Source organism: Babylonia areolata, chromosome 3 (genome assembly GCF_041734735.1).
Source record: "Babylonia areolata isolate BAREFJ2019XMU chromosome 3, ASM4173473v1, whole genome shotgun sequence".
NCBI classification, from domain to species: Eukaryota; Metazoa; Mollusca; class Gastropoda; order Neogastropoda; family Buccinidae; genus Babylonia; species Babylonia areolata.
In genome coordinates, this window is record NC_134878.1 from 47510845 (window position 1) to 47536000 (window position 25156).

The 25156-nt window shown below is 41.6% G+C and overlaps 1 protein-coding gene across 1 annotated transcript in view; it reads right to left on the bottom strand.

Annotated features, from left to right (window-relative positions):
* LOC143280587 (structural maintenance of chromosomes protein 2-like) overlaps nt 1-21020 on the bottom strand; it is a 47294-nt gene extending 26274 nt beyond the window's left edge. Inside the window, exons 1-16 of the mRNA XM_076585298.1 lie at nt 20762-21020; nt 19672-19821; nt 18797-18958; nt 17492-17602; nt 17151-17288; nt 15537-15614; nt 14997-15059; nt 13648-13797; nt 10233-10422; nt 9230-9284; nt 7584-7704; nt 6099-6217; nt 5307-5445; nt 3918-4064; nt 3315-3519; nt 888-1023 (exon numbers count right to left, since the gene is read on the bottom strand). Coding sequence (XP_076441413.1) covers nt 888-1023; nt 3315-3519; nt 3918-4064; nt 5307-5445; nt 6099-6217; nt 7584-7704; nt 9230-9284; nt 10233-10422; nt 13648-13797; nt 14997-15059; nt 15537-15614; nt 17151-17288; nt 17492-17602; nt 18797-18958; nt 19672-19821; nt 20762-20929 — 2132 coding nt within the window. The 5' untranslated portion in view covers nt 20930-21020. The remainder of the gene's footprint in view (nt 1-887; nt 1024-3314; nt 3520-3917; nt 4065-5306; nt 5446-6098; nt 6218-7583; nt 7705-9229; nt 9285-10232; nt 10423-13647; nt 13798-14996; nt 15060-15536; nt 15615-17150; nt 17289-17491; nt 17603-18796; nt 18959-19671; nt 19822-20761) is intronic.
* Nucleotides 21021-25156: the final 4136 nt, after the last annotated feature.

The window sequence follows — 25156 nt, forward strand, 5'->3', positions numbered from 1 at the left end:
ACTCCATTTCCATGGAAGGGGGCGTGCATGCTGGGTATCTTCTAGTTTCCATAACCAACCAAATGCTGACATGGATTATGGGATCTTTAACATGCATATTTGATTTCCTGAATGTGCATACACAAAAGGGATTCAGGCACTAGCAGGTCTGCACATCTGTTGACCTGAGACTGGAAGAACGGGGAAAATCTCCACCCTTTACCCACCAGGTGCCATGACCAGGATTCAAACACGGGACCCTCAGATTGAGAGTTCAACCACTCGGCTGTTTCACCCATCATCACTGTTGCCATCCTTTTTTTTAAACTTTGAATCTCTCTATTCATGCTTTAACTTTCAGTTTATGAAGAAAAGACCAGGTGTACAATAAAAGAACATAATTCAGGAGCAAGGACTACATGTGTTGTTCTTTTTTCTTTTCAGGTTCATGTGCATGGAATCGTTTGTGATTTTAATTAATCCTCCACAAGATATTGAATGACTGTCTGGGTGCTAGTCTTTCTGATGAGACCTTTAACCGAGGTCTTGTGTGCAGAAGGTGCTTTGGCACATGTGAAATAACCCATGGCAATAAATGTTGACCCCAGCAAAATTCTCTAGAAAAATGGACTGTAATGGTAAAACATATACATTTCCAGACAGAAAGATAAAATAGACAAAAACATGGATGGCACTGGGTCATGGCAATGTGCTCTCCAAGGGGACAGCAAGAACTCAATGCAGAGAAATACAGTACAAAAAAAGAATACACATATATATAGAAACAACAGTGAGGATGCGCAACTTTGTATTTCAGCACTACATTCTTATCAAGAAAAATAGCCAGTACCTTTTAACAAATTATTCCAACACAGAACGAAAGCAGCTCAGCTTCAACGACCACTTACTTGTCAGAAGCCTTGCGCAGAGCTGCTAATTCACCCTCAATGGCAGCAAGCTGCTGTTGTTTGGAATTCAAGGTTTCTTCTGCCGCCTTCAGTTCACTCAACTTTTCCAGAATGGAAGAGGTCTGAGCACGTGCCCCTGTTTGCAGACACAATTCATGTTAGCTTCTTGGTTCATGGCTACAACGGAATATTGTCAGCACTAAAAGTGAAGCATCAGTAATCTTTCTTTTCTTTTTTAAAGCAGTGGAGAGGGTGGTTTCCTTCAAGAATATCATCTAGCCGTCTCTGTACTTCCCTTCAGAAAAAAAAAACCCTCCCTTTCTCATCCCTGCCTTCCTCTCAGTAAGACATCAATTACAGCATAAATTCTGTTTTCCATTCAGAACACCCTCTTCCTTTTCTTTTTTTTTAACTTTCTCTCTTTGATTCTTTTTCCTTTGATTCTGTTTTGACACTGCATTCTTCTCTCCCTCCCCTTCTCCTAAAATCTCACAGGCAAGACTTCTATATAACATGTCAGACCATGGACATTTTATCTGTATTCTACAGCATCAGAGAAAGAAAAGATACTGTTGCTTCCAAGAACAATAAAAAAAAAAAAAAAAACTACCCATAAACACCTGACCTTTGATTTCAGAATCTAGCAAACAATATGAACAAATAAAAAAAAAAATTTTTAAAGAAAAAAAGAAAAGAAAAGAAAAACAAAAACAAAAACAAACAAACAATATAAACAAATACTGTGAAGCCAGCTTCAAATATGAACACGTGTGGTTCGTCCGTCGGGATCGACGAGGACCATCTAGTCATCCTGGGGGTGGGTGGGTTGGGCTCTGTGGGTGCGCAGATGACTGGTCAGGCCAGTCCGCGCCCGGAAGGTTCTGACGCAGTGTGGACAGGGGATGGTGGCGGCTGTCGGGGACTTGCTGGCACTGCTTTTCCTGGCCTGTCTGCGTTGCTCTGCTGCAGCGATTCTGTTGGCCTCACAGGATTTGGCACCTTTGTGGACAGCTGAACGCCACTTTGGTCTGTCCATTGCATTCAGCTCCCGTGTGTCGTGGCTGATGTTGAAGGCCTTCAGAGAAGCTTTCAGAGCGTCTCTGAAGCGCTTCTTTTGGCCTCCATGGGAGCGCTTGCCATGTTGGAGTTCGCCGTACAGCAGTTTCTTGGGGAGCTGGTGGTCTGGCATGCGAACTACATGGCCTGCATCAAGATGGTGTAGATGCTGGGCAAGTTTGCACGAGTGAGCACCTCTGTGTCAGGGATCTTCTCTTGCCACTTTATGCCGAGAAATTTTCTGAGGCTGGTGGTGTGGAAGTGGTTCAGCTTTTTGGCGTGATGTTTGTAGACCGTCCATGATTCACATCCAAAGAGCAGTGTGGTGAGAACTACGGCCTTGTATACTTTGAGCTTCGTCTCCAGGGTGATGCCTCTCCTGTTCTAAACGTTCTTATGGAGTCTGCCGAAGGCAGCGCTGGCTTTGGCGAGTCTGGCATTCACGTCGTCGTCAATGACAACTGACAACTGTGCGAGAGAGTGTACTGCCCAGGTCGTTGCCCGTTGATGAAGATGTTTGGTTCAACGTAAGGCTTTCCTGGAGCTGGCTGGTGCATCACCTCAGTTTTCTTTGTGCTGATTGTGAGGCCAAAGTTGTCACAGGCAGCAGAGAACTTGTCGACGCTGTGTTGCATGTCAGCTTCGGAGGCAGCATTGAGAGTGCAGTCATCAGCAGACAGGAAGTCGTTGACGGTGTCTGTCCTCACCTTGGTTTCTACTTGAAGCCTCCTGAGGTTGAAGAGTGAGCCATCTGTGCGGTACCTGATGTCAATGCATACGTCAGCGTCTCTGAAATATGGCTGAAAACATGAGACTGAACAGGGTGGGGGCAAGAACACACCCTTGCTTGACTCCGTTGGAGGCAGGGAATGGTTCTGAAGTCTCTCCGTTGTCTTGGACTCGGGCCAGCATCCCATCGTGTAGTTGCCGTATGATGGTGATGAACTTTCTGGGACACCCGTACTTCGCCATGATTCTCCAAAGGCCATCTCTGCTAACAGTATCGAAGGCCTTGGTCAGATCGACATATGTGGAGTAAAGGTCGGCGTTCTGTTCCTGACACTTCTCCTGGAGCTGCCTGGCAGCAAACACCATGTCGATAGTCCCGCGTTCTTTCCGGAAGCCACACTGGCTCTCTGGTAGGAGACCTTGCTCAAGGTGCTTCCAAGAACAATAAAAACACTACCCATAAACACCTGACCTTTGATTTCAGAATCTAACAAACAATATGAACAAATAAAAAAAAAAATTTTAAAAAGAAAAGAAAAAAACAAAAAAAAACCAAACAATATAAACAAATACTGTGAAGCCAGCTTCAAATACAAACAACTACACAGTCACTAAGTTCTTCACCGATCACAACTGCCTTACCTCCTGTCAACGTTCCAGCAGGGTCAAACGAGTTGCCGTCCAAGGTAACCGTGCGTTTCTGCACCTTCTCATCATATGTCACCATCTTAGCTTTGTCCATGTCTGTGCACACAAAGGCCGACCCAAACACGAACTTCATGGCTGCTTCAAGGTCAGCCTGGTATCCAATCAGAGACAAGGCTGTCTGCACATTGTTTTTCCCCACCTGCAAATCAATTTTGTATCCCTGGGTAGTTGGTTATGTACCGATCATGCAGTCAGGACAGGACTGCGCTAACATTTGTGCGCACACACACACACACTCACAAACACATGCTCACCTGCCTCTTTGCACCTACATCTTACCCTCCCATGTGCACATTCCTTCCACAAGTAACCTCCTCCCCCGACCCCTCCTTCCGGAAAACTTGTCCCATTCTGAACCCACGCATACAAACTTCCAAGCACATATGCCCCCCCAACAATAGGACACCTCCAATAACTTTCAAAACACAGTCGACAATTCAAAGCTTGGTCTTTGACTGAGGATAGGTACTAAATAAGCACTTGCATCAATCACTCAATCAACAATTAGCAAAACTCCTGCCAAGCAAAGTGACTTACAAGCTGCTGTGCCCTTTTGATGGCAGCATCGTCGATGGCCCTGGCGGAGATCTTGTTGAGAGGGATGATGGTGTAGCGGCGCTTCAGCTCTCCCTTCTGCAGCAGCTTCTTTCCCGTCACCTCCGTGTCCACCACCACGTTGTACAGCTGGACATACAGGTTCAAATCTATTGAAAATATCAATAATAATAATAATAATTAGTATTTATATAACACTAAATCTTTTACAGACACAAATCAAAGCACTTTCACACTAGTCAGTCACATGCATGTATAACTCTAAACTGGGGAAAAACTGAAAACAAGAAAGAGGCGGGGAAGGGAGGCTATCTTGAGAAGAGGTGGGTTTTAAGGCCACACTTGAAAGAGCTGAGTTTGGAGACCTGATAAAGCAAAGGAGGGAGCTCATTCCAAATGCAAGGTCCAGAGACAGAGTGACTGCCAACAGTGGAGTATTTGAATCTGGGCATGCATAAACAGAGTGGATCCAAAGCCGATTGTAGAGAGCAGTCTGGCTGCATAACCGGCTCAGTAAAAACTATCATACAGATAGGTGCTGAAGTGGATTGGAAACATACTCCTGAAAACACAGCATGGCTGCCTAAATGGCACAATAAAAATTATCAAACAGATGGGGGCTGTATGGGGTTAGAAATATACTCCTGAAAACACAACATGGCTGCTGCCTAAATGGGTGCCATGGCCAAATGGTTAGAGGGCTGGGTTCTCGCCCAAGTTTCCTGAGCTCCATCCCCGCTTTTGACGCACCTGGTGGGTTAAGGGTGATCTTTTCAAATTTCCAGATCAACCTATGTGCAGACCTGTTAATACATGAACCTTTTGTGTGTATACACATGCAGAAGACCAAACATACACTTTACAGACCTATAATCCATGTTGGCGTTTCGGCAGGTTATGGAAACTTGAACATACCCAGCATGCACATCCACTGAAAATGGGGTATGGCAGCCTACATCACAGGGCAAAAAAAGAACAAATGGTCATACAAGTAAAATGGTCACATGTCTCTCTCTCTGTGTGTACATGTGTGCGTGTGTGGGTAGGTGTGCGTGACTGAAGCCTGACTGAATGAAACAGGAAACAATTGATAAGTGCCCTATGGAAGCTGTCAGTTGGCTCTACCCTGGCAGGCAGTAATTTGTAACTTTTTCTTTCATGTAAAGCACCCTGAGCTCCAAGAAAGGACACGACACAAATGTACATTATTAACATTTATTTTTTATTGATATCATTTATATAATCCTGATCTTCCTCAGTAACAAGTTGCTTTCATTGTCATCAGAACGCACGCAATAGCCAAGTGGTTAAAGCGTTGGACCACTTGGCGTTAACCACTTGGCTATTGTGCCCACCATTCATTCAACCCACCTTTCCCCCTGCAGTGACCTCCAAGGCGGTGGCATTCTTGGCGTCTGTGACCTGCACCAGTTTGCACACCAAGCCGTGCACCCTTCGGCGATCAAAGTTCTTCTCTGGGTCAGAGTACTCAAACTGCAGCTGGGGGAACCTGGAGCAATCATGGCCGTTACCCATGACATTCAGATCACACTTCTACAATACATCTTTACTCATCCTTTTGGAAATTAAACTGTGCATCCACAGGCTCCTCACTCACCCTGTACACAACATCTCAGCCCACAGCAAAGCCCAACTCACACATACAACATGATAAAGGTTGGACAAAGGATTAAAAAAAAAAAAAAAAGCAACATATAAAGCTAAATACATACAAGTAGTACAACACAGCGGGTACATTTCACACACACACCCCTTACCCACCACACACACACCCCTTACCCACCACACACACACATACCACCCACCCACCCATCCCACACTTTGTAAAAGAACATGAATATCAAGAAACACAATGAATTCTAGTTCAAATCAACCAGCAAGAAAGAAGAAAATCCTCAGAATCTTTCAAGGAATGAGATAACACAAACTGCTTCATTAGGACCAAATTTTCAAGCCTATCAGTATGTTTACATGAGTTTCTACATGACATAACTGTGTCAAAGTATCATGTGCATGCTCGTATGTTACCAAAAAAAATAAATAAATAAATAAATAAAAATCTTGGAAATATAAGGAAACAAAACATAGCTGACATAATACATTTAAAAAAAAAACAACAACCTGAAAACCAAGACCATTTACTTTGACTCCATTGTGTCTCGCTTGTCCTGAAGGCTGCGCACTTCCTTCTGTAGCTGTTTCTGCTGAGCCTGCAGCTCTTCGTCACGGTCCTCGTTGTAGCCAAGCTTGGCCATTTCGTTCTGTGCCACAGAAAGTATGGTGCACAGTGAACAACAAGTGTCCATTCACTGTGCATAGTAAACGGCAAGTGTCCATTTACTGTGCATAGTAAACGGCAAATGTCCATTTACTGTGCATAGTAAACAGCAACAGTCCATTCACTGTGCATAGTAAACAACAAGTGTCCATTCACTGAGCATAGTAAACGGCTAATTTCCATTCACTGTGCATAGTAAACAGCAAGTTTCCATTCACTGTGCATAGTAAACAGCAAGTTTCCATTCACTGTGCATAGTAAACAGCAAATGTCCATTCTCTGTGCATGGTAAACAGCAAGTTTCCATTCACTGTGCATAGTAAACAGCAAGTTTCCATTCACTGTGCATAGTAAACCGCAAGTTTCCATTCACTGTGCATAGTAAACAGCAAGTTTCCATTGACTGAGCACAGTAAATGGCAAGTTTCCATTCACTGTGCATAGTAAACAGCAAGTTTCCATTCACTGTGCACAGTAAATGGCAAATGTCCATTCACTGTGCATAGTAAACAGCAAATGTCCATTTACTATGCACAGTAAACAGAAGGGGTCCGTTCACTGTGCATAGTAAACAGCAAGTTTCCATTCACTGTGCATAGTAAACAGCAAGTTTCCATTCACTGTGCATAGTAAACGGCAAGTTTCCATTCACTGTGCATAGTAAACAGCAAGTTTCCATTCACTGTGCATAGTAAACAGCAAGTTTCCATTCACTGTGCATAGTAAACGGCTAATTTCCATTCACTGTGCATAGTAAACAGCAAGTTTCCATTCACTGTGCATAGTAAACAGCAAGTTTCCATTCACTGTGCATAGTAAACAGCAAGTTTCCATTCACTGTGCATAGTAAACAGCAAGTTTCCATTCACTGTGCACAGTAAACAGCAAGTGTCCATTCACACAGCATAGTGAACAGCAAGTTTCCATTCACTGTGCATCGTTAATGGCAAGTTTCCATTCACTGTGCATATTAAATGGCAAGTTTCTATTCACTGTGCATAATAAATGAGACCAAATTAAAAATAATAATAATAAAAAAAGGGGGTAACATCACCTTCAGCATTGAACTTTGTTGTTGAATACAGCTAGGCCTTTCATCCACACTACTCAATTTGACACCAAATTATATCTATATATATCTATATATATGTATATATATATATCTATATGTGTACATATCTATATCTATATGAAATAGGGGGTAAAATTGCCTTCACGGTTTTCAATGTTTAGAATTTGCTGTCAACTGAGGTCTGACATATTCTTTGGGAGGAAACATCACTCTATCCGCAAGAGCCAGATGCAAAACAAAAGCATACATAAGTTTCTTCGTGGTGCATGTTACTGACCTCCATTTTTTTGAGGTTTTGCACCAAGGCATTGTAGGTGCTCTGGTCCTTCTTGTAGTCCTGATCCGTCTTCCTCACCTCTCCCTGCTTTTTCTTGATCTCCTGTTCTGCATGCTTCAGTCTGAAAAGCACATGTCAAACCCACAGTCAGGCTGCTGTTTTGTGTGGACACAGCAAAGTTTAACTCATTTATGAATATCAAACAGCATGCTTCAGTCTGAACAACACATGTGAAACCCAAAAACAGGCTGCTGTTTTGTGTGGACACAGCAAAGCTTAACTCATGTATGAATATCAAACAGCATGCTTCAGTCTGAACAACATGTGTCCACTTATCATATGCCCAGTTAGCTCAGCCAGCTCCACTGCTGGGCCACACTTGTTCATCTGAACCAAGTCCAAGCCAAGGAAGAAGAAGAAGAAGAATCTCCTTTTTGGAAATTAACTTTAACTCACTCCGGATGAATAGTTTTCTCCCTTGCTTTCCCCTGCAGACAACCCATTTGTTAGGATTAGGAAAAAAATCACAAAAAATTCAAAACACAAAGTAACTGAATGAAACTCCCTGTACTTGACCCACTGACCCCTCTTCTAACAACATGTGTACGCCCACCCCCCTCCCTCTCTTCACAGCTCTCAGAAGTTCTCCCTCTCTTCACAGCCCTCAGAAGCTGAGTCACTGTCAGTACCTTCTTGCTGGTAGCTTTCTTCACTGCAGATACTTTATTCAACGTCTTCATTATCCTCGTCGATGTCGAAACCTTCAGTTTCAAGCATTTCAATCACTTCAGCAGCGGTAAACAGCCGCTGTTGTGATCTAGTTTGCTCCAAAAATGTCCACTTGCATCGCCTGCGTCATCCATCGTCCGAAGTGAGTTAATGACATTTTTCATAATACTAAGAACATATAGAAAGAACACAAAAACACACTAAAAACCATACACTGTTTTGGTTATGTTTTCTATCAGTACAAGTATAAGATAAAAAGCACACTCAAGTCATTTCTAAATAGATGCAGGTGATGGTATTCCAATTATTATCAGAATCCACATGCTAAATAATTGTGAAAAGCAAAAATGTACAACACAATGTAAATACATGTTTGTTGAGATCTGCTGCTTTTGTTAACTAAAACAAGCAACCCTAAAAAAACAAAAACAAATGGAGTCAGGGGTTTTTGAGGGCAGATCTTCTTAATAACACCAGTTGGCAGAGAATTCAGTTAGTCTCAACTTTAGCAATGGTATATACTTTCCTATTCCCTATCTATGGGTTAGTAGTGAGGATTCACAAATTCAGTAGCTGCTCAGAATTACCTCCAAAATTTACTTGACAAACACTGAGGCTGATGTCTTCCATTCACCAAGCATGTGCCCATGAGCATGTGACCACAGAGAGCTTAACTAATCATGACTCATCAGATCTTTTAAATGGGCTTTCTCATCCATCTGAAAACAGATTGATAATTGTAATGTACTATATTGTATTGTTCTTTTTTGTCACAACAGATTTCTCTGTGTGAAATTCGGGCTGGTCTTCCCAGGGAGAGCGCGTCACTACACCAATTTTTTTGTATTTTTTCATGCATGCATTTTTTTTTTAATTTGTCTTCCTATCATAACCATTCACACAGTAAATGCTCTGACCTCATCTGAGCCTGCTTGGTGTTGGTCTCTGCAGTGCTGATTTCGTTCTTTGCAGCTGAAACAAAATTAATACTTCAAATGACTCCAATTTATGCCAGACCATGAGGTGGTTATGAACAGTTCAGAGGAACATGCAAAAGAACACTGTGAACAAAAGAATAATGCAAACACATCCACACTGAGTTCATTAAAACTTTTTGTAATCCTGTACAATTTTAGTGGTGACACAGTCATGGAGTATGCTGTTTTAGATATGGGGTTTGTATCGTGATGTGAGGTGGTGTGGGGTGTGCTATGGCATGAGAAGGACTGCTGCAGACAAGATGCATTTGTTTCACAATCAACTTTCACAATCACAATCACTTTTTGGGGGGAGTGGAGTGGGGGTGGGGTGTTCTTGGTAATTAAGTCAATAACAATTATGTTTTAAATTCCAGTGTGAGAGAATGATCCATTTACATTCCTTACTCTTGCAATATTTCATGAATGACAAATACTTTCTCCTATAAGAGTGCAATGCTGAAATAGTATCTGTGTACAGCCGTAACCAAGCGAGATGGCCCATACACCCCCCCCCACCCCCCCAACATAATCCTTTATCATTATATTTTCAACATCATTGTGACATCCTTCTATTAATGATTTATGCTCTCATTACACAGCTGTATATCATTTATGTTCAAATCATGACTAAAAGCACACATGTCAACATATTCATCAATACCAATTTATTGGTACTCATGTTATTGGTACTTATGATATTGGTACTTATTGGTACAATATCAATTATTGGTACTTCTGTGTAAATTTACGGACATTATTTACTTTTTTTAAGAAAAAATAAATAAAACAAAGGTTCATGTAATGTGAAAGGAAAGACCTTGGCATATGGTGAGAAAGAAGGCATCACACACAGAAATCTACTGCCAAAAACACACACACAAAAACAGTAACACAATACAGTACAACCAAACTCCATCACCACAAACTGCCAACAACTCACCCAACAGCTGCTCATTAAGCGTGGCAGCCTCTCCATCGTCGTTGGCCGACAGACCCGAGCTGACGGCCTGGAAGTGTTTCTGTGCGGCAGCGTAATCACCGGCGTCTTTCTCGCTGGCCGCCTTCACCTCCTGCATGCGCTGGGCCATCTTGTCCAGGTCCTTCTGGCGAGCTGCCACTGTCTTCTTGTTCTGGGCACACAGAGAGGTGGGGAGACTGGTGTGAGGAAACAGCTACTCACAGACACATTTAGGAGACTCATGATGAAACAGCTACTCAGACACATTTACGGGACTGTTGTGATGAAACAACAACTCACAGACACATTTAGCGGACTGCTGTGATGACACAACTACTCACACAGACACATTTAGGAGGCTCATGATGAAACAGCTACTCACAGACACATTTAGGAGACGCGTGATGAAACAGCTACTCAGACACATTTAGGAGACTGTCATGATGAAACAACTACTCACAGACACATTTAAGAGACGTGTGATGAAACAGCTACTCACAGACACATTTAGGAGACTGTCGTGATGAGACAGCTACTCACAGACACATTTAGGAGACTGTCGTGATGAAACAGCTACTCACAGACACATTTAGGAGACTGTCGTGATGAAACAGCTACTCACAGACACATTTAGGAGACTGTTGTGATGAAACAGCTACTCACAGACACATTTAGGGGACTGTCGTGATGAAACAGCTACTCACAGACACATTTAGGAGACTGTCATGATGAAACAACTACTCACAGACACATTTAGGGGACTGTCGTGATGAAACAACTACTCACAGACACATTTAAGAGAGGGTGATGAAACAGCTACTCACAGACACATTTAGGAGACTGTCATGATGAAACAGCTACTCACAGACACATTTAGGAGACTGTCATGATGAAACAGCTACTCACAGACACATTTAGGAGACTGTCGTGATGAAACAGCTACTCACAGACACATTTAGGAGACTGTTGTGATGAAACAGCTACTCACAGACACATTTAGGAGACTGTCGTGATGAAACAGCTACTCACAGACACATTTAGGAGACTGTCATGATGAAACAACTACTCACAGACACATTTAGGGGACTGTCGTGATGAAACAGCTACTCACAGACACATTTAGGGGGCTGTTGTGATGAAACAGCTACTCACAGACACATTTAGGAGACTGTCATGATGAAACAGCTACTCACAGATACATTTAGGGGACTGTTGTGATGAAACAACAACTCACAGACACATTTAGGGGACTGTTGTGATGAAACAACAACTCACAGACACATTTAGGGGACTGTTGTGATGAAACAACAACTCACAGACACATTTAGGGGACTGTTTTGATGAAACAGCTACTCACAGACACATTTAGGAGACTGTCGTGATGAAACAGCTACTCACAGACACATTTAGGAGACTGTCGTGATGAAACAGCTACTCACAGACACATTTTGGAGACTGTCATGATGAAACAACTACTCACAGACACATTTAGGGGACTGTCGTGATGAAACAGCTACTCACAGACACATTTTGGAGACGCGTGATGAAACAGCTACTCACAGACACATTTAGGGGACTGTCATGAGGAAACAGCTACTCACAGACACATTTAGGGGACTGTTGTGATGAAACAGCTACTCACAGACACATTCAGGAGATGCGTGATGAAACAGCTACTCACAGACACATTTAGGAGACTGTCTTGATAAAACAACTACACAGATGCACATAGATTTTTTTTTGATGAAAGAACTACACAGACATATTCAGGAGACTGTCATGATGAAAGAACTATACAAAGACACAGGAGACGGTCGTGATAAAACAACTACTCACAGACAGATCTAGGGCACTGTCTTGGTGAAAGAACCACACAGACATGCTTAGGAGATTTTTTTGAAGAAAGAACACAAAGACACATTTTAGGAGACTTTCGTGGTGAGAGAACTACATAAAGACAGATTTAGTAGATTGTCTTGATGAGAGAATAATACATAGACACATTTAAGAGACTGCTGTGATTAAAAAAAAAAAAAAAAAATTTTTTAAAGCTACACACGATGACAGAACTACACAAACACATATTTGGGAGATTGTCTTGATGAAAGATCTACACAAAGAGAATCTAGGAGACTGGCATGATGAAAGAACTACACACACACATTTAGAAAACTGTTGTGACAAAAGAACTACTCACAGACTCATTTAGGGGACTGTCGTGACAAAAGAACTATCTCTATATAAAGACATATTTAGGAGACTCGTGTTGAAAAAACTGCACACAGACATAATTAGGAGACTGGTGATGAAAGAAAAATACACATACACATTTAAGTGACAGTGATGAAAGAATTACATAGTCACTTTAGGAGATTGTCCTGAAGAGAGAACTACACAGACACATTTTAGGTGACATTAGTGATGACAGAATTACATAGTCACTTTTAGGAGATTGTCCTGATGAAAGAACTACACAGACACATTTAGGAGACTGTCATGATAAAAGAACTACACACAGACATATCTAGGAGATTGTCTTGAGGAAAGAACTACACACTGACATATCTAGATTGTCTTGAGGAAAGAACTACACAAAGACATATTTAGGAGATTGTCTTGAGGAAAGAACTACACATGGACACATTTAGGAAACTGGCGTGTTGACAGTACTAGTACTAATACACAAAGACATACTCCCCTAAACCAACATGCAGATGCTACAGTGCAATTCAGTATTAGTATGAAGCATAATAGAATGGATTGCTATATGTGCAAAGGGCAGGGAAAATAATAAAATCAGTTCAAATCTTTGCACATAAGGAAATCCATCTTATACTTAAATTAAATATTATTCTCTATATGGTAAAAAAAAAACAAAAAAAAAACAAAGCAAACGGACATACAAAAACAAAACATACAGCTGTCTGCTAAGGTAACTAGTGAGCCATTTTTTTTGTGTTTTTTTTTTTTAATGAAGAACAGAATGTATTATCAGAATATACCATTTCTATTTGTGTGTATATATACGCTTATATGTGTACATTCATGCATGCAAGTGCACAGATGTATACACATCAAATGCTCACAGAAGCATGTAGTGTGTAGAAGTGTGTAGTCTTTTCTTTTTAGCCTGTCCATTGATGTGAACTGGTCCATACATGAGTGCACGCACACAAACTTGGTGCCATCTATCTAAACATGTGAGCACTTGCTAACAAAGCTGGTACCGTCTATCTTAACATGTGAGCACTTGCAAATTTGTGAGTGTGTGAAAGCATAACAGTATGAAAGTTTGTATGTAAGTAAGCATGTGCATATGTCCACATCAAAGACGGTCCTGGACTGGCAATCACTCACTCACTCCTTGTCATGTGGGTCTGAAGGGCTCAGAACTTACGTCTTCTTGGTTCTTGATCAGCTCCTTCTTCTTCTTCTCCTCGGCCTTCAGGCCCTCACTGCAGTTGTCCAGGGCGCTCTGGGCTGTGGCATCTTTCTTCTGCACCTCAGCCAGTGTGGCCTCCAGTTTCTCCATCACCCCGCCAGACTCCTGGGTACATAACACACGTTTTGATGTGGTCGTGTTTGATGATGGTGTGGATACTTATATATAGTGCCTATCCTCGGTCAGAGACCAAGCTCTGAGCGCTTTACAAACAGGGGTTCACTTGCACAACAGGCTGCCTACCTGGGTAGAGCCAACTGACAGCTGCCATTGGGCACTCATTCGTTTCCTGTGTCATTCAATCAGATTACCAACACACACACTAACACACTCAGACATGTGACATTTTACGCGTATGACCGTTTTGTTTCTTATTTACCCCACTATGTATGCAGTCACACTCCATTTTCAGGGGTGAGCATGCTGGGTATGTTCTTGTTTCCATTACCCACCAAACACTGACATGGATTACAGGATCTTTAACGTGTGTATTTGATCTTCTGTGTGCGTATACACACGAAGGGGATTCAGGCACAAGCAGGTCTGCACATATGTTGACCAAAGAGATCAGAAAATCTCCACCCTTTACCCACCAGGCGCCGTTACCGAGATTCAAACTCAGGACCCTCAGACTGAAAGTCCAACACTTTAACCACTTGACTGTTGCGTCTGTCATTTGTGCTGGTGTAGGTTCTCCGATTCTGGGTACTTGCAGACAAGTTTCCTTACTCGGAATCTAACGTTAGAATTTGTATATTTTATTTTCATGGTGAGTTGCTTTTCTTTTTTTCTGTTTCTTTTTTCTGTCTCTATGACTTACAGTATTTTGTCATATGTCCATTAGTGTTATTATGGAATCCCCACCCCCAGCTCCCCCAAAAAAGTGCTGTTGGAAACAGCAATAATGTGTGTAATGAAGCAGGGACAAGACATTGTTGATGGAAGCATGCATTCTTTTTGTTCATATAAGTTATTAAAAAGTTGCTTCTGCTGATTCTGAGGAAATGATACCCAAGCAATGTGAAAGTATCAGACATAGTTAAAGCAGGTAATTAAATGAAAAGAGGAAGCATACTTTGTTTCAGAAAGATACTTAGACAAAAATAAGATCTCAAGAGACACATGGATGAAAAGAGATAAAGACCTGCACAAAAAGTAAAAATCAGTAACAGAAATAAACTCCAACTTATATATATGTAAAAGCAACACAAATTATTTGTTGGTTTGGTGTAGTAAATGCGTTTGAAAATGAAAGAATGGTCAAGCGTCTATTTCCACCTCATCTGCAAAGGAAAAATTCAAACCTCATCTCTCTTTTTGGTGAGCTCTGCTATCTTCTCATCCAGTTCACCAATCTTGCCCTTTATCTGGAACAAAATAAAATGAACAAATAAATATATAAATAAATGAATGAATAAATAAATAGATACATGCATAGATCACATTTATAATAAAACTCCAAACAAGATGCTTCAGATTTTGACTCATGCTTTTGCTTTTCAGATACTACCTCATACCTGCATCCCCCCAGCCGTTTTCTGTTTGCTTGTTTGCTGTTGTTTTTACATCCAGAGGATGGGACTACGGCTGAATTCATGACTCGAGACACAATGTGATAATTACTGTCAACATTACAGTACAACATACTTGATTGGAAAACACTGCTTAAATTTGCATTTCCGGTCAATTTTCAGTTTTGCCTCAACAGTGAACATTTATCTCATGTCTGTCTTCCAGGGGAAAAATGGACAATATAATAAAACATGATAGCTATCAGAACAAGCCAGTATCATATCTTCTGCTGACAAAAAAAAAAAAAAAAAAAAATGCAAGTGCTAATCTACCTCTTCCATCCTCTCCTGTGTAGTCTTGATTATCTCTTGCATCTCCACCAGTTCTTCTGCAGATCGTTTCTTTTTTTCCTGCAGTGATAGCACGAATTAAAAACAGTGAATAATAAACACAAATCAGATCTCCCTCCATTTCTTTAAAATCTGTTAGAACTAGAAGCACTCAATTTATGCAGTAAGTATGGACAGAAACTTAATGGTGATCACTGATGTTAAAGGCTAATGCTCTGGTTACCAATGTGAGAGTCTGTGGATACTGAGCAATGATGAGTAATTCTTTCACAGGTGGGAAAAGCTATGGACTTGAGATCTACTGTGGCACCACCAGACAAACAGACCAGCATCAGACTTCACCTGTGTAGTATGGGAAGGACTGTCACACCCATACTGGCCTGCCCAGCCACAGCTGTATCCATCACCATCCAGGGCACAACCCCTTATTTTCTCAGAGAACGGACGGGTGCCTATCAATCTATATGTCCATCAAAGCACTTCTTTCATCACATCTTGTATCTAATTTAGCAACTTTTATTCAAAGAACTGACTGCAATGAACTTTAACTCTCTCCATACAAACGGCGAAAGAGACGACATTAACAGCGTTTCACCCCAATTACCATCATCAAAATATTGCAAGCGGAAGGCTCTTATACTGAAGACGTGAATGTTATCAAAGATTACCACAATTCTGACGATGGAAGCTAAAGGTTGGGTCATTCAGACACCCACTGGACATCCGAGGGGTCTGTGTAGAGGAGAAGAGAGGACTGGCCGTACTGAGTGAGTTAAGGTTTCTCCCCCTCTTTTCTAGCACAGGTGAGGCCATGCAATTTGAAATAACAAACGATTCTTTTTATAAACTACTGAATATGGCAGTTGCAGCCAACAGATGACAACAACGAAAGCCGAGCAAGCAAGCTGATCCATCACATCAAGTGACTATGATGTTTTGCTCAGTGAGTTTATGAATCATATCAACTTTTTAACAACTTGAAGGAGAGTAAGCAGTAAACCTGAGTGAGCTTAGTGGGTCGGCCTACAGTCCACTATGAATAAAAATCAAGGACATCACAAATGCAATAAATGCATTAAGCTCATTGTGTGTAGTTTAAATGGTTCACAAGTCAAAGAACTTCTGTATCTGTAATAGAAAAAGAACGAACAACATTTTCCCACAGAAAGCTTTTTTAAAAAATTTTTTATTCACCTTAAGCAGAGGTTGTATGCCCTCATATTTAATTGTTCAATAAGTGCTTCACACATGAAAATCTGAACTCATTTGGTTGAGAATGATCCCTTGGAAAGCATTTTTATAACCTGTGATAAAACATTCTAGTTTTAAAAAGCACAGAAAGACAAACTTTGCTCTTTTTGTTTAAAAAATATTAGATCTGCTACTTTTAAATCACTAGCTAAGAGCAAAATAAATTGCACTCTTTTCAAATTGAAACCTCATTCTCCACACAAACTACACAAAAATTAACTAAATAAAATCAGTTAGCTTACAACCTTTCACATTATCTTGATTTTAAGTTTCTGAATTCATAAGGTTAGAATTAAGCTAAAGGTAATTTTTCACAGATAACAAAATGAAACCAATACTCTTTACCTCAGCACACACAAACTGGTAAGCAACGTAGAGCTTGCTAAGGTGCTCCAGCTCTCTGAGAATCTTCTGGTATTCCAGGTAGGATGACCGCTCATCCCGAAGCTTAGTCAAGGTTGGTGTGATGTCTTCTTTTAACACCTTGAAAAATACACAAAACACACAAACTAAATTATTCAGCAGTCACTGAGTCAGGCATTGTATTACATACATGCACAAACAATCATGCACAGTCTCACACACACACACACACACACACACATACACACACAGCACTCACACACATACACAGGAAGGAACATGCACAGTTCCACTTTCCATAAAAAAGAGAACAGAAAACTGACCGTGTCGATCTCCCTGAGTTTGGCATCCTTCTTTTCAATGGTCTTCTGTGCAGCTTCACGTTTGGTTTCATACAGCCTTGTGCCTGCTGCCTCCTCAATCATGGACAGAATCTGCACACCGCACAATCCTTACCACATCAATACACATTGATTCACACTGTTCAAGGCTTGGAAGCATAGGTAATGCTGATATGATAAAACTTTACTGATATTGCACCTTTCATCAAAATAAATAATGCTAAAGGCATATCAAAAGAGTAAAATATAACAAAAAAGTTTTTACACAAAAATCATAATCACAATTAACATTTCTATTACAAGTCTCCTCTCACTCCCACTCCAATGCATACAACATACAGTCACCTCAACCACACAGTGAACATCCATATACATTATATCATCTACATGATCATAACACCTAACACCCATGCATGTACAGTCAGACAAATACATGCATACATATGCATATACACAGAGCCCCACAGTGGAAATATGCATGCCGAAAAATGAATTTAAAAACTGAAAAAGAAAGATACTGGTAAAACTACGTTTACACGGGATGCAACTAACTTGCAACCAATTTGCGACTAACTCTTTGAAACCGGTGGAGACTGGTGGAGACTGGTTGCCCCCGGTTGTGGCCCGTCGCTGCCGGTCTCAGAAACCAACGGATTTTCCCGATTTTTGGTTGCATGTTTGGTCGCAAGCTTCATTTTATTTCCACTCCAAGACTGATAATTTTTTGAGGGCCTTGCAACTAAACTGCGAAAAAACAGTCGCCACCGGTTGCCACAGCTTGCAGCTCGTCTCAGCCGGTTTCCAACAGGAAATTGATGACGCAAGCGGCACGCGTGTCACGGATTTTTCTGTCTGGCTTGGCAGACGCTCGCAGCGTGGTTTCTCGTGTGTGTTGCCTAGTTAGTTGCACATAAGTCGCCGCCGGTTGCATCCTGCGGAGACCGTCCAGTCGCATGTACCAGCCTTGCAACCAAAATTTGAATTTGGTTGCAAGTTAGTTGCATCCCGTGTAAACGTAGCATAAGAATATGGTAATAATAACGAAAAAACAAACACTAAATGCACATAATCTCTGAAATTATATACTAACAAACTGGAATTCACCGACACTGTGACAGTAATCAGCAAATCCTTCCATCCAAAACAGAAAGAAAATTAATCGAAATTCCAGCCTAAAATATTTTCCTCCTTTTTGAGCAGGAAGATTTAAAAGATGAAATCAAAACGTGACAAAAATGACAACTGAATGCATCGAATGAATGGACAAAAAGAACAATTGAAAGGAACCTCTGGCGGCTTCATGTTGAGCACTTTGGTGATGCGGCCCTGCATGATGAGGAAGTGGGGGTTGTTGACGTTGAGCTGCACTGAACGGAACAAGTCCTGTACCCGGTTGTTATTGGCGTTGCTGCCGTTGATCAGATACTTATTGCGGCCACCAATAACAACCTGCAACAAATCAGGAACTGTGTTTTAATGAGTCACTAAATATCAAACATAATTATTTGAATTTAAGCCAATTCAGGGCAAGAACAAACTTCAGTGAAAGGGTGCATCTGACTGAGTTATATATGGCTCATTTCTTCATCATTTTACTCTACTAATAACCATGGATCAGGATATGTTCCCTGTCATTAACACAAGTTTATTCTCAGTCAAAGTAGTCCTGATGAAGAAAAATAAAGAAACAAAAAGAAATTTGTTCAGCAAAGCAAATGTCAGCTGAACCTGAACTGGATACACTCTCTTGAGTTAAAAGTTTCATTCAAGTGACATAAAAATTTAAATATATATTAAAAAGTAGTATATTTCAATTAATAACACCATCTTCAGTCGTTTTAAAGTATCAATTAATTGGGGGGTTTTAAATAAAAGAAGAAAACAACACTCAATGGAGTCTTAACCAATAAGTTTAACTTTTTTCAGGAGATGAATTTGCTTGTGTTCACAAATATTTGTTAAGGAGAACTGAAAAAAAAAAAAAATCAAAATTTTGGCAGCAAAATTTGATTGCCTGACATATAAAGCAGGTTTTATGTCGTCCATGACCCAATGACCCATACTTATATAGGGTTTCAGAGTCAACTCTAATGAAGTCATGTTGTTTGAAAACTAATTGTTTTTTAACTAAGTATTTAAAAATAAAATTCCCATGTCCTTACCTGTCTTGTGACAACAATTTCATCATACTGTTCGTATCCCAGAGGACTCTGCTTCTTATCCAGATTGTCAAACGTGATGCTGACAGTTGCTTTGGTGACACCAGCTTGCCCATTCTTGTACACCAGCTCTTGCAGGTTTGTTGCTCGTACCTGAAGTCACACCTCTAGGTCATACTCTAACTTTGCTTCCTTACACTTGCAGTTAGAACTTAGATACATTGAATCCCCACAGAAACGTATAAAAATAAAAATAAAAGATTTTTAAAAAACATATGCGTAATGATAATGTATCAAAAATGATATAATATTTTAATAGAATACTAATACAGTAATAGAAATTAGTATACAATTAATACTTAGCCTAAATCATTTGTGTATGTGGGAAAAGTCTCAAAATGCCAATTCTGTTCTATTCTTTAAAAATATTATTGTTAATCCATCTTGCTATGACAATATATATGTACACTTGCTTTTGAAGTATGCCATTGTCATTGTGTGCAGTGTGCAGTGTGTGTGTGTGTGTGTGTGTGTGAGCGCGTGCGCATAAGTGAGTGCATACACATGTGTATGAGTGTACATCCTCTGTGTGTGTGCAAGTGTGTGTGTGTGTGTGTGTGTGTGCATAAGTGAGTGCATGAGTGTGCGCATACACGTGTGTATGAGTGTACATCCTCTGTGTGTGTGTGTGTGTGTGTGTGTGTGTGTGTGTACCTGTGTGTCTGTGTCCACATTGTGCATAATGAATACTGTTTGTCACTTTGTGTACCAAGGGGCGGTGTGTGGGGTCACATCAAAATGTGTATTCAAGTGTGTGTGTGTGTGTGTGTGTGTGTGTGCGTGTGTGCGCTCTCGCTCGCTCTCTCTCGGCATGTGTGCAGATCTAACGATGTGTGTGATCGTTTGTAGGCGAGTGGTGATGTGAATGTGCGTTGCTGTGCAAGCGCTAAATATGTAATTTACCAACTATTTGACTCGTGACAGTCCGAAAAATGAATCCAGTACAAACCCATATGCTAAACAGTCAGTCTAATAACAGGATAATGTGAATTATGTCCCTGCCAATGCGAAAGAACGAGAAAAAATACTTTACGTGGGTCAAATTTGTGATGCCAAGCAGAAAACAAATTGCATCCAAGATGTTGGACTTGCCGCTGCCGTTCAGTCCTGTGATTGCGTTGAACAAAGGATCGAATCCATTTACCTCCGTTCTCTGAGCGTACGATTTAAAACCATCAATCACGATAGATTTTATAAACATGTTTGCGATAAACAAACCACACTGCTATATCGAGAAATAATTGATATTTGATGAAAATTGGGATTCGAAGTTAAATGTGGCGCTCAAAGACATCAACTTCCGTCTTGACTTGCGCAGTTTAAAAATGACGTCGCATAAGTCACCGTCTCCAAAGCCTATCATCGTCCCTGTTTAAAACTGGAGATCATGTTATTCAGGATTTATCGCTACTATTCAAAGCTGTTTAGAATTGGCGTTTCTGAACTGAGGCCTGAACACTGTTTTTTGGTTCGTGCACTGGATATTTTCCCCATTATGTACAGCTGTGTGCCCCGTTACTTTTTGTTTCCTTTATTACAAAAAAAAAAAAAAAAGACAAACGCGGCATGGTTCTGTACTTGTAACATATAATCATGAACTAATTCCATGCTAAAAAAAATTAATAGGCCATCATAATCACATCATCATCATAATTACCACGATCTCCTCATCATCATGGAATTTTAATGTCAGTGTGCCTCCAGAGCTTTACAAAAGAAACAGTTCACACTGTTCATATACTTGTACACACACACACACACACACACACACACACACACACACACACACACACACACACAACACAACACACTCACGCGCGCGCGCACACACACACACACATACACACGCTCGCGAGCAACAAAGTCAAGGGTGATCATTTACGACAGTAATTTGTAACATTGGCATGAATAGTTCGGCAATATTAACATTTTGACCCGTGCACTCTTCGGTGTCGAAGTCAGAAACCAAATCTACCGAAATTGGTATACCGGCTGGTGACAAAGTTGTGCACCATCTCTGGTTCGACATTCCTATATTATAATTAACATTTTTACCCGTCTGCAGTACAAACCATACGTGAGAAAGTCCAAAATGGGTGAAAATGTTAATTATATATATAAGTTTGTCGACTATAGTTGACGATTTTAAAACGAACTTGTGGAGATTAGAAAGGTGTCTAAAAAGGGATGCTTTTTGGGGCATTCCATGCACCTAGCAAGGGGCTTGGAAAGAATGGGGGATACGCAAAGTGAAAGAAAAAATGTGACCCATGGGTCAGTTCGAACTTACCCGTCTGTGGTACAAAACATACATGAAAACGATTAAGACGGGAGTGTGTATATTTACACATGTTTGAGTCAGTACTCGTAATGAAACTTGCCTCGATTCTAAACGCCGGTATGTCCGAGTTCGTGGGGCATTCCATGCATCAAGCAATGGGCTTGAAATAGAAAAATTCGTAACGAAATCAGGACTGCTTGTCGCTGTCATATCTCCAGGAGCGGACATGCACGAACGGGACGTATAAGGCAGTTCGATCGAAAGCGGTCAGTGAACGCGATCGCCAGGTTATCTAAAGTGAAGACGGAATGAACTGTACCATGCTTCGCGAGAGGATGAAAACAGAGTGGGGGACGAGACAATATGTTGTGATCCTAACATGAACATGACTGAAAATAATAAAACAGCTTACATGAAACACTCACGTGTGTGCGACGTCAAAAGAGTGACGGCAGTCTCCTGTGGTGGGTCCGTTTTTTTCGGCCTGTTTCGTTGTACGTCCTTGCTGTATCGGTTCCCGGACAGCACTGACCGGGTACACGTGGAAACCGCACACCATTCCCTGTATTGCAGTGCTCAAATGCGTTGCAAAGAGGACTTCACATTAAAAAATGAGCGGGACTGATGGAACTGACCTTCCTTAACAACGTGCTGTGCAGAAAAGTCACATACCGAAATAGGAAAGTGCATTTTAACGGCCGAGTCAGTGTCCGTGCTGAACTTAACCGTTTCAATTGGACAGCTGGATGTCCCTTTCTCGTCAGTGATGCTTGCGCCGGCTGTGAATGTTCAAGTCAGCGATTTCACGTGTGTGTGTGTGTGTGTGTTGAGAACTTCATTCCGTGATTGTCCGTGGTGTGTGTTAGACAACTTGTTTCCTCGACAGCACGCGTCACATAGGCCTACGTGTGTGCTGTGTCCTGTGTTGCATGTCAGTGTGCTCCTGGCCTTCCGTGGAGAACTGAGGGCGAGACATAAAATATTTAGCTCCACAGATGGCCATTCTTTCCGTACGCACACAGTTGTTCATGTTACGTTCGGAACCCATCAGTTGTCTAGTCCTCCACTCTTGTTTTCATCCTCCCGCTGAAATACGGTGCAGTTCATTCCGTCTTCACTTCAAGTACAAGATTGTCAATGCACAGTAACCTCTTTCCTACGTCCCCTTCGTGCACATCCACTTCGGCAGACAGGACAGGTCGTGCATGTACAATCACAACATTCCTTCAACATGTGTCTGGCAGTGTACAGTGACAGGTTCATTCCGTGTTTGCCTGTGTGTCCGTACAGTTGCCGGGGCTCAGGCTGACTTCATTCCGTGACTTATGATGTTGTGCGAGCCAGTGTACTCTCACAAATTCATTCCGTGATAATGTGTGTAGGGTTGACAACTTCATGGTTCCGGGATTGTGTGTGTAGGCACTGACAACTGACTTCATTTCGTGGCGCACCAAACCACGATATGAAGTAAGGTGTCAGTGCCTACACACAGAATCCCGGAACCATGAAGTTGTCAACCCTACACACATTATCACGGAATGAACTTGTGAGTGTACACTGGCTCGCACAACATCATAAGTCACGGAATGAAGTCAGCCTGAGCCCCCGCGGCAACTATACGGACACACTGGCAAACACGGAATGAACCTGTCACTGTACACTGCCAGATACATGTTGAAAGAATGTTGTGATTGTACATGCACGACCTGTCCTGTCTGCCGAAGTGGATGTGCACGAAGGGGACGTAGGAAAGAGGTTACTGTGCACTGACAATCTTATACTTGAAGTGAAGACGACGGAATGAACTGCACCGTGTTTCAGCGGGAGGATGAAAACAAGAGTGGAGGACTAGACAACTGATGGGTTCCGAACGTAACATGAACAACTGTGTGCGTACGGAAAGAATGGCCATCTGTGGAGCTAAATATTTTATGTCTCGCCCTCAGTTCTCCACGGAAGGCCAGGAGCACACTGACATGCAACACAGGACACAGCACACACGTATGTGACGCGTGCTGTCGAGGAAACAAGCTAACACACACCACGGACAATCACGGAATGAAGTTCTCAACACACACACACACACACACACACACACACACACCCACACACACACACACACACCGGCACACACACACACACACACACACACACATGTGAAATCGCTGACTTGAACATTCACAGCCGGCGCAAGCATCACTGACGAGAAAGGGACGTGCAGCTGTCCAATTGAAACGGTTAAGTTCAGCACGGACACTGACTCGGCCGTTAAAATGCACTTTCCTATTTCGGTATGTGACTTTTCTGCACAGCACATTGTTAAGGAAGGTCAGTTCCACCAGTCCCGCTCATTTTTTAATGTGAAGTCCTCTGTGCAACGCATTTGAGCACTGCAATACAGGGAATGGTGTGCGGTTTCCACGTGTACCTGGTCAGTGCTGTCGGAACCGAGCAAGGACGTACAACGAAACAGGCCGAAAAGAACGGACCCACCACAGGAGACTGCCGTCACTCTTTTGACGTCGCACACACGTGACGGTATTTCATGTAAGCTGTTTTATTATTTTCAGTCATGTTCATGTTAGGATCACAACCTATTGTCTCGTCCCCCACTCTGTTTTCATCCTCTCGCGAAGCATGGTACAGTTCATTCCGTCTTCACTTTAAATAACCTGGCGATCGCGTACACTGACCGCTTTCGATCGAACTGCCTTATACGTCTCGTTCGCGCATGTCCGCTCCTGGAGATATGACAGCGACAAGCTTCCCGATTTCTTTACGAATTTTTCTATTTCAAGCCCATTGCTTGATGCATGGAATGCCCCACAAACTCGGACATACCGGCGTTTAGAATCGAGACAAGTTTCATTACGAGTACTGACCCAAACTTGTGTATATATACACACTCCCGTCTTAATCGTTTTCATGTATGTTTTGTAACACAGACGGGTAAGTTCGAACTGACCCATGGGTCACATTTTTTCTTTCACTTTGCGTATCCCCCATTCTTTCCAAGCCCCTTGCTAGGTGCATGGAATGCCCCAAAAAGCATCCCTTTTTAGACACCTTTCTAATCTCCACAATTTCGTTTTAAAATCGTCTACTATAGTCGACAAACTTATATATATAATTAACATTTTCACCCCT